Source organism: Eublepharis macularius, chromosome 3, assembly GCF_028583425.1.
Source record: "Eublepharis macularius isolate TG4126 chromosome 3, MPM_Emac_v1.0, whole genome shotgun sequence".
Lineage (NCBI taxonomy): Eukaryota > Metazoa > Chordata > Lepidosauria > Squamata > Eublepharidae > Eublepharis > Eublepharis macularius.
In genome coordinates, this window is record NC_072792.1 from 178,732,402 (window position 1) to 178,742,585 (window position 10,184).

Sequence of the window (10,184 nt, forward strand, 5' to 3'; positions counted from 1 at the left end):
CCTCACTGAATTAGAATTTGGATGGCACGCTTGCTGAATGAGTTCCTGAAGCAGCAGGTTTAAAGTTTTCCCTAAAAAACGGAGAAGCAATGAATAGGTGAACCGTCACTACTGCCTCGTGGACTCTGCCCCTCTTGCTGAGACTCACGTGCACAAGATGCTCACTGGAGCTGAAGGAGACCGGCTTGATGCAAAGTTCAGTTCTTCACATTATTTACTTTTAAAAAGAAACCCTGCTCTTCCTCCCACCAAAGATTTTAAGTTGCATTTAACAATGACTTGGTGATTCAACAAAACATTCTTTTTGAAATAGCAGCTGACTTATCGAGCCAGTTTGGGGGAAATCTTACTGTTTTTAAAGTACTTTTTGTGGCCTGCAAAGAAGCCAGCTGTTGAACAGTTCTGGACATGAATCTCACCTGCAGGTTCCTAAAGCTTAGCATTGACTTCAGTTGCGTGGGGAGAAGCATGTCTCATGACTATAGTCAAATAACTCATGGAGAGCAAGGACAGAAGATTGCTGAAAGCAAATGTTTGCATATTAATGAAGGATTGGCACATACACCTCCATGGTATTAATAATAATAAAAAACCCTAGTGCTTGCTGCCTTACATCATGTTCAAGAACCTTTTTCAAAGGTCCTTGCTGAAGTACAAAAATACCAGCTGTTTGTGCAACCACTTAATAGTTTCTGTAAAATAAGTGGATATCATTTGAGAAGTACAGACTTCTTCAGATGTATTTTTGTTATACTTAAAAATACTTCTTTTGTGTAAGGTCATTAACACAGTCTTAGGAGTTGACCTATGAACTTACTCAAAATCTGTTATTCAGCCTGTCCTGTTTTGTGCATGGCGTCTTTAGTGTTTTTCTGCTGATTCTGAGGTGACACATAATGAGCTGTATGACCAATAATTTTTAAATGTGCCACCTAACATTCATGAAGCATACCGAGTATTCCAAACGTCTGTCAGTGAGTGTTATCCAGGACCAGCGCTGGTTGCTCACCATGGCAGGCACCTTAACAGTGCACCAAAAGGAAAATGTGTTGCTTACAAGTCAGGGGGGGGACTTTTAAAGTCTTGGTGGCATTTATAAGAATTTCACAGTTACACACCCAGAAATAACTATGTTTGTTAGTAAAATATCTTCCACCCAGTTTCCCCTTTCTGGCACTAACCGTCTGTCAATGGCAAACATCTATCAAGAGCTCACTTTGCCAGTCATCCTATTCCCCTCTGAAGGGCATGTCTGTAGCTATAGATGTAAACCTGAATCTGAGGGATGGACCCTAGGAAGGTGCAGGCAAGTGATGAGAGGCAAGTTCTTTGCTAGCACAAGACAGCTGTGTTATGCTGAAAACTGCTGGCCAATATCAGCCAATCAGAAGACTTCTCTTTTTTTATACTGATTTGAAAGACGGGCCCAAAAATGGGACATCTAGTCTGAGGTCAACAAATGCTTCTTGAAGCTCTGCTTGTGAGGTTAGAAATACATGACTCAGCTCAGAAAACCAAGTCTGTCCTTTTGGGGCACAAACCAATGCCATTCTGTGAAATCCTAAAATTATATTCCCAAAACACCAGCCTGAATATCGCTGAAGTGATATTAATGTCCAGCCTTCTGTCTGTGTAGAATATAGCTGCATCAGTTTTGCTGAGTCTCTTGAGCATTAAAATGGTTGCGTAGATAAGGAATTACTTCATCCCATAAAACAGCCACCAGTACAGACCCTGAAATGATATAAGTAAAAAACAGGTTTTAAAGGCAGGATCTGAAGACTGAGCAAGGTGATAAAGCTGCCTCTAACGGCCTGCGTGGCAGCATGCTGTGATGGTGGTATTAGTCTTCCTTCTTGGTATATAGAGATGTTTTAGACTAACATTGCAATCCTATGCAGAGTTACACCAGTCTAAGCCCATTGAAGCCAATGGCCTTAGACTGGAGTAACTCTCCATAGGATTGCACTGTAAGCCTCAGTAGTTTGCATCCTGCTCCTGTGCGTATTACAGCTGTATACCAAGAATGGAAAGCAACGAAAGGTCCTTCATCAGCTTGGAGGGGGGAATCCTAATAATCTGCAAAATGTCTATAAATTATAGACATCATTCCCCTTTATTCATCTAGCCATGGAATGTTGATTTCTTTGCTGAAGCTCACAAGTTCTGGAGGCCAACCAAATACACTCAGTTATAAAGGAAAACAGGGTGACGGTTCAGCCATTTGATCTTTAAAAGAAACCCTTACCAATGTAACTGATAAAAAATGGGAGTTTCTAAGGTAAAGCTATTTACCCCATGTTCCTCAAGTTCAGAGGGGTTGATGCACTTTGCTCTAATATAAACACAAACTTACCTAAGCAGGGTGCTACCCAGTACACCAGTGTGTAGTTCCAGAATTTGTCAAGAAAACATCTCAAGTGCAAAGAGAACGCCAGAGCTGGATTAAATACGGCTCCTGTGAGATGCCCTCCTGGAAAAAACAAACACATCGTTTTTCTCCTCTGTCTTTTTGAAACTCAGATTATCCACCCCCCACTCTGCTCATGTCCACGCTTGCCTGCTGCTGCCTGTACCATGTGGCAGCCATGCTACAATTGGGCCACTTATGCTCTCTTGCTGTACCTAGTGTGGAATAGTTATTCAGGTAAATTCACATTTGTTCTATATGCCTGCTCATTTTCTAAGGAAAAACCACCACCGCTACCAGGAGGTGGCAAGCCATGCTTCTGCAGTAGATGTGGCTTAGTTAGCTGTAGATGCTGTGGCTCTTCCAAAGACAGCTCTGTAAAGTAAATGTTACCATCCTGCTTTTTCCTTCCTTCCTAGAATTCACTGGCTTTTTGAATTATGCTGGATTCCACTGCCCCTGCACGCACACGCCATTCAGCAGGCAGGGTTTCACTGCTGCTACTGCCATGAAAACTAAACCAGCACGTCAGTATTGGATCGATATATTTTGTATGCAGAAGCTGCTCTGAACAAATTCCCAAAGGGCACAGATTCCAAAGGTGAAGGTGAATTGCTGCTGACGCTCTCGGAACTGCAGCGTTTGCTTCTTGTGACATTCAGCACTCTACACGGAGATTAATAACAACAGAAGGAACATAAGGCGAAAATACTCCACACATCCTCTCATGTGCCCCTCTCAGGTACAGCGTGGCTATTTCCCATTTTACTAATGAGAAACTGAGTCTGAGCAGCAGTGCCTTGCCCAAGGCAGTCCAATGTATCAGGGATTTGGCATCAAGACTCCTAGGCCGAAGTTAAAAGCTTCAGACTGACCCACGTTGATTCATATGGTACGTTCAATATACTGTTAGTGGTTAAGAGTGTAAGCTATGAACCAGGTAATCAGCAGCAGCAGCAGCTTTCACATTGCAACCAACCTATGGCGAGCCCTCATGGGGCTTTCAAGGCAAGAGATAAGCAAAAGTGGTTAGATGAGCGGAGATGGTTTGCTGTTGCTGCCTTCTGCGTACCAACCCGTGACTTGGTGCTCTTCCATCGAAATACTAACCATGGCTGACCCTGTTTAGCTTCCAAGCTCTGACAAGCTCAGGCTAAACAGGGCTATTCAGGCTGCTTAGCCAGGTAGTCTTCCTTATAAGACTGCTAGAAAAATTGCTGAGATCAAACATGTGAAACACTATTATAAATACTACGGGTTGGATCCTACCACTGCCTTGTGCTAAGTGAGGTGTATTGCTGCAGGAGTTTTGCTCTACTAGAAAAGCAAGACTCCTCACAGGGGGAGTTGTAACATTCAGCTCTAAGTAACAAAACAAATCAAAGCCTATAATGAACTTAGACAATGAAATTTTGCCTTCTTGTGATAATCAGTCTCAGACTGGCTTAGCCTAAAGACAGTTTTGTAATATACAAGTTGTGGCCATCTTTCTTTTGTCACAAACACTATCATGAGAAAAACATTATCATGAATTTTAAAATCTCATTTAGTCTCAACAGGCTTCATGCTAAAGAAAACAAACTATGCATTTGGCACTTGCGATCACTTTATCTATACAAATGGTTTAGTAATATACTGTTTAAATCATTGGTACCCTACTTTTACCATAATAGAGATGTACAGAACCTAGCAAATAAAATGTTGTTAATTGATCCAGCTTTAAATAGTAGGTGGGACAGTTGTTACACCGCTGGGCAGGTTTTAGCACATGGGGCTGTTTTCGGAATACATGGGAAGGTTTACAAAGTACTTTAAGTACAGAAAGGAGATGGAACCCTCTTTCTATCTACCAAGGACAAGAATAAATTGGTATTATCCTCCAATAGACTTTATATGAACACCAAAATACGAAAGCTAATAACGAGTGGGTGGAAAGCTAGATACTGGAGGGAATTAAAGGGCTTCAACTATAGTGAAAGCTCAGACAACACAATTGCTGGTGTATGGTAAGGAGGTGGTAATTGCTTAGTATTGATATTTTTTCAGCATTCCAGGAGCTTTTGAGCTGAATGAGGAAAAGGCACAAATGAGTGCTCAACACATGCCCATAGACACTAACAGTGGGATAACTGAAGTTCCCAAATACCCCTTCTGAACTAACTGCTGTCTTTAATGAAACTTTATATATTTTATATTACTGGAACCATGTTCAAGTACAGGTCATCAGTTTTGGCGGTCTAAACAACTGACTTTTTCTAACATGACAGGGAGGTAAACATTAGGAAAATCTTCCAAAAGGTAAGAGAATTCAGAATGGGGCGGGGGGGGGGGGACTGCCGAGGGATATTTAAAAATTTAATATTTTCTCAAGACATTTGGAAGGATATCAGTCTATGAATTCCTGCCTTGAAACTGAGGATCACCATTTGAACACTTTAGTTCCATTTTCATAGCGGGGGGGGGGGGATGTCACAAAAGTTTATCATCTGTAAAAAAACCTCCAATCCTTTGTTACTGCAGCTAGCTTGGCAACTTTCCATACTTACCCGAACAACAGTAACTTTGCTGCAGTCTGTTACTGTTTTCAAGCATCTCAATACGGCTGTCAAAGTTGAAATACAGCATGAAATTTAAATGGATGATTAGTGAAATGTACTGAGATTCCCAAAAGCCTACAGACATGGAACTACAATTCCCCATTACCCGTGGTCATTAAGGGACAGTTTCTCCTTGCCTTAATTGAACTGGCCACCCTGCACAGCTAATGATTGAAAACAATTAGGAAATTTTTCATCTGTAAATGCAAGTTAGAGAGGAAAAACCAGCTTAGTGGCATGGACCATGAGCTCATTCCTACAAGAGTAACCATGGATTTAAACATCTAAACACCTTTTAAAAACCACCATAGCGTTTTTAATGCGCTCTCACAGCAACAAATAAGCACTCAAATACACCTTATGTTAACTCATTCATGTTATAGGGAAGAAACTACTTAAATGTTTACTCAGCCATATCAAACAGGCTAAAACAATAGGGATTAGCATCAAATTCTCAGAAACTTCAGTGTCAGTCTTTCCATATTTGCAGTCCTCTTGGTGTGATATAAGGAATTTCCAGTGACTTGCTCCAGTTTCTGCCTGCAAAAATAACAGCCTAGACGGTATAATCTCAGGGAGAAAATCTGCAGTCTTGACTCCAGGCAATTTGGATCTTGAGGGAGAACTACAAGGGGGAGCTCTAAGCTATGTTCCCTATATGGTTGCTCTTCTTATTGCCTTAAAGTAACAGTTGACCTTTTCTTTTACTTCACCGGCAGAAGCCTCATTGCTCTCCTCTATATGGCTCTCCGTCTGTCTCAAAAAGTCTGAGTCTGCACAGGGAAAGCATAAACCTTTACAAATATTACTTACACATTTGGCTTTTCTCTTCAAACCAACAGCAGCTGTTAACCACTCAGTGAATCCAGTTCATCCCTGGAGGGTCCTCTCCCCAGAGCTCTAGCTTTGGTATCATCCAAAACTTGTATGAAAAACAGAGCTTTTTCATTTAAAGTGTGAGTCCTTACAGTAGAGATGAATTTGAATGGCAATGCTTTTGACTTCACAATAATTGACTTGGAACCTCAGCCTCCGTCACTGACCTAGCCTTCTTGGCTGAATGTGGAAGTTCTACACAGCTCTCCTCAACAACATCTGCCGATCTGCCTCATGTGTGATTTTAGGACACTTAGCTTCTCAGCAATGTTTTGCAATTAGTGAAAAACAATCTGGGCTGACCTGTGACTTCAGTGCCATAGTATTTAAGGTTCCAGAGCTGAAGTTTTACTTTCTCTTTTCCATTCATATGTGAAAGTGATTGCTCGGGCAGGCCCTCTTGCTTGCCTGTTCTTCCAATTAATCTTTGTTATGGTCCAATGAATAAATGTTTGCTGCTGAGTGTCAGAGCTCCTGGACCATCCTTGTAATCCTCAACAAAATTACGTGTGGCATTGGTAGCAATAGCTGCCTTGATAATAATCCTTATGATAACTGTGTTTTGAGTAACTTTCAAGGCTGCAGTCATGTGCACAGGTTCTTGGGAGTCCCACTGAAATTAATGATACTCATTTCTAAGTATTAATATGCACAGAATCTGGATTTTTGCTGAAGTAGAATGGTAAGAATGTGCTAGTACCTAAGCTGCTGTCCTCTGCACACTTATTTGCCTTGCCCATGAGCAAGTTTACATCTCTGTGAGCCTCAGTGTCCCCTATTTTAAAATAAATCTAAATAATTACTTTTTAAGACCCTTAGTATAAGGTCCAATTAGTCTACGAATTATCATATTGTCATAGACAATATTGCAAACTTTTAAAGCTAGCTAAAAGAAAATAATGGTTCACTACCAAACTCAGCCACAATTCGTCCCCCCCCGACAATAGAACAATGACAAACTTACACACCAAATAAACAGTAAACTATCTGCAACAGAATTTTCAGAATAGCACAGCTCACTATATGTAACTTTTCACCATATGTAACTTTTTATTTGAGAAGGCACACGGAAAGAGAGGCCTTACACTTTCCAAAATCTAGGTACGTCCTCCAACATGCTACTCCCCAGTACCGATACTATCACAGAGAAAGCCCCCACTCTTGTATAGTCTGAACTGTAATCTTCTTAAACTGTTGAGCAATTTGGCACCTTTTCTATTATTGCTTATGCTTCCTGTTGAACACTAAAATGCTGAGCTGGATTTGTGGAAAGTTCCCACAAGGACACGTCTGTAAATATTTTTTGCAAGAATGGAGTAGTCTATCCAAGATTCACAATTCTTGCCTTCAAACGCATGAAAATTGAACACCAAATTTCCACTTTTTACTTTCCAGGAGGAGAACAAGGTTAACACTGAAAATAAACCAGTAGGAAATACTGCAGTGCTCTGCAAAGATAGTTTCAGGTAGGTCATTTCCAGTAGAACAGTAGGATTTGAGACCAGTGGCACCTTAGACCAACCCTATTTGCAGAGTATAAGTTTTTGAGAGTCAAAGCTTCCTATCTGAAGAAGGGAGCTTTGACTCTTGAAAGCTTATGCCCTGCAAATCTTCTTGGTCTCTAAGATGCCACTGGACTCAAATCCTGCTGTTCTGTAGTGCTCAGGGATCTTTCACTGAACCTCAATGTGCTGATACAAGAAACGTCCACCATGTCCTAGGGAGCTTTCATTTGGCAACGCCCAGTCTAAAGAAGTTGAGAAAGTATGCTAGTTTTAAGTTTATAAACCAGCTTAGCCTGATGTTTCCAAGGTTTTGTCTCAGGACATTTCAGATGTTAAAATGCCCTACTTCTGAAGAGCTAAATGAGCCTGCAAATTGGACATCTTTTAACCAGATTCAACCAAGATACGTCTTCTGCTGTTTCCCCTTTCGTACTTGAATCTTAATGTGCAACTAAAATAAAAATAATGACAATGGGGCTGTCATCGACGGAAATAGGCCTGGTTAGGGTCCGACTGTCTACCCTCTTGCCTGGAAGTTATCCCCTTTTGATCAAGTTGTACTATTTATTTTCAACAACCACTGCTGATAGTAGGGCCGCCTGCCCACAAAACACATTTAGTCAAGGCCTCTGCCGGGGATGCATTTTTAGCTACAGTAAAGTCTAGACTGGAAAAACAGTAGACAAGCGACTGAGTAACAAAATTACAGTTAAAAATCATTGAAACCTGGTTTGTAGACTAAGACAAGGAAGGAAAAAAGGAAAACAAACCTTCATATACCAAAGTAGTGATCAGCAAAGCAACAAGATGGATTTTTGCCTTGTGATTCATTGATTCAAACTTCAGCAAGGTCAGATGGAGCAAGAAGGAGAAGAGGAGTTCCAGAATAAAAGCACTGGCTACGGTAGTTTGCATCGGATCGCTGCAGTTCTCTCCTAGTGCCCTTGAATGCCCTGGTATGATCCCGAATATCCAGATCAACCTGATGTAAATGTCAGCCAGTATGGCGCCGATGAACTGAGCTGAAGTCTGTAGCCACCAGGTCTTGACCGTGATCCTGTTGCTGCAGAGAAGCTGAAAGCTGCTGGAAGGGTTGTTGATGCTGCCAGGCAATGAGAAGCCATGCAAAGTAGTGAAAATGTAAGTAAGGGCAAGTGCCATCTGAGGCTTGGGTGGCAAATCAGCGAGCAGGCGAAGCTCATGGGTACAGGCACAGATCTGGAAAGCACCACTTAGCTCCAGGAAAAAGCAGTACATTTGTGGGTTACGGTGTATAAATTGGTGGGCCTGTTGCCTGCACCATGCTGTGAGCATCACAGTACCCGCCATCACAAGCAGTGAGATACAGGCTTCATAAGCATCCATGGCCAAAAGATTTGGGATTCCTGCGGCAGGAATTGACAAAGTGTTCTCTCTCTCTACTTGGTTAGGTTTTTCTCCTGGTCCCTTAAGAAGGCCTTGGCGCTCTACCCTATTAGCTTTCTCCACATGCTAGCGGAGTCTTCTTTTGATCCTGACAGTATTCGGAGGGCCTGACAGCTCCTCCTGCCCCCTTGATATTCTTAGGGGAATCTCAGCTCCCCTCCACCTGCCCAGTATCATCTATGATGTCAGCACACATCATATGGGAGACAGCAAGTCCCTTGACCTTTAACCTGAGGGGGGCTGTCAGCTCTCCCTTAGCTCTATTAAGATTATAGTGTCCTCTTCAGATTTCCTGCTGCCAACCTGATTTGTCCTCCCCCAAGACTTGCACCACCTCTTTTGTGCCTGCTTAAACTTCCCCCACTTGGACTTTTCAGGTCCCCTTTCCTCCTGCGGAGTGTCCTGCTTCTTACAGTTACAAGTGATCTGAGCTCCCGATCCCTGCACAGCCACCCCACAAACAGTTACAGTTGTATCCCTTTCCTCTGGTTGGAATGCTACATTTCACAGGTGCAGAGCCCAAGGTGAAGGAGAGCTGGCACTCACTCCCATTGGAAGTGAACCGCTCCTTCCCTGCCTGATGATCCCTGCTTTCCCACTCCCCTTCCCCGACTCAAGCGCAACTTCCAAGGGTCTCAAACTTGCTATTGGATTTCCTCCGATTCCGCTCAACTTCTACTGGCCAGCGGGTCCTATTCAATGCAAGCACGATTTCACCTCTCCGTTGTCTGCGGCTGACCAGGCTGCGAACACGCCAGTCAGTTTTCTCTGGCGGATTGCAACGCCAAGCCCAGCCCGCCGACAGAGGACTGAGCTCAGCTGGCTGCCCCGATCGCCGCGGCCGAACTGAGATCCGGGAGCAGCCGGCTGAAAATGCAGCCTCCGGGCGGGCTGGCGGCGGTGCTGCGCGCGCAAGACGGCTCCCTCGGAGGCTGGACGGCTCCTCCGGGAGGGGCGGGACAAACCGGCGCGAATAACTCCGCAGGCGCCGGGAGTCGGGCCTGCGGGAAAGAATCGGACCCTCTGCGGGGCTGGGGAGAGGTTGGATCTTCCCGGAGAAGAGCAATGGTTTGCCCCGGGCCCCAGGACGAGGCTCGGCCGGCAGGTCTGGAACCGGTCTGTTCCTCATCGCGCCCTAGCCTTTGAGCGTGAGGCGATGGTACCGATTCTGCAAAGGCTTGCCTACCGTAGCAGAGCCTGCGAGATACGCAAGAGGGAGCCGTGAACCGGGCTCATCCCCCAAGACTGTCAACGCATCCATCTTTTTCAGTTACAGCCCCTGTTGATCGTTTCGTATTTTGCTCTATGAATGACCAAGCGATTAACTGTATTCGTTTACTGTGTTGTAAATCTGCCTTGGATCTCCGTGAG

General features: G+C 43.6%; 1 protein-coding gene across 1 annotated transcript; it reads right to left on the reverse strand.

The window, feature by feature from the left end:
- Positions 1-196: 196 nt before the first annotated feature.
- Positions 197-9,706, reverse strand: AQP11 (aquaporin 11). The gene is made up of 3 exons (XM_054973129.1): positions 8,159-9,706; positions 2,357-2,473; positions 197-1,734 (listed from the first exon to the last, which is right to left on the reverse strand). Exons 1-3 carry the CDS (start codon positions 8,751-8,753, stop codon positions 1,649-1,651), a joined length of 798 nt encoding a protein of 265 aa, XP_054829104.1. The 5' UTR covers positions 8,754-9,706; the 3' UTR covers positions 197-1,648.
- Positions 9,707-10,184: the final 478 nt, after the last annotated feature.

What these genes read in the sequence shown, in the direction of transcription:
- AQP11 (XM_054973129.1), bottom strand. Translation starts at nt 8,753, where the DNA reads ATGGATGCTTATGAAGCCTGTATCTCACTGCTTGTGATGGCGGGTACT. An exon ending in CACTACTTTGGTATATGAAG is followed by an intron (nt 2,474 to 8,158) that starts GTTTGTTTTCCT and finishes TGTTTTTTCCAG; the next exon opens with GAGGGCATCTCACAGGAGCC. An exon ending in CTGGGTAGCACCCTGCTTAG is followed by an intron (nt 1,735 to 2,356) that starts GTAAGTTTGTGT and finishes ATATCATTTCAG; the next exon opens with GGTCTGTACTGGTGGCTGTT.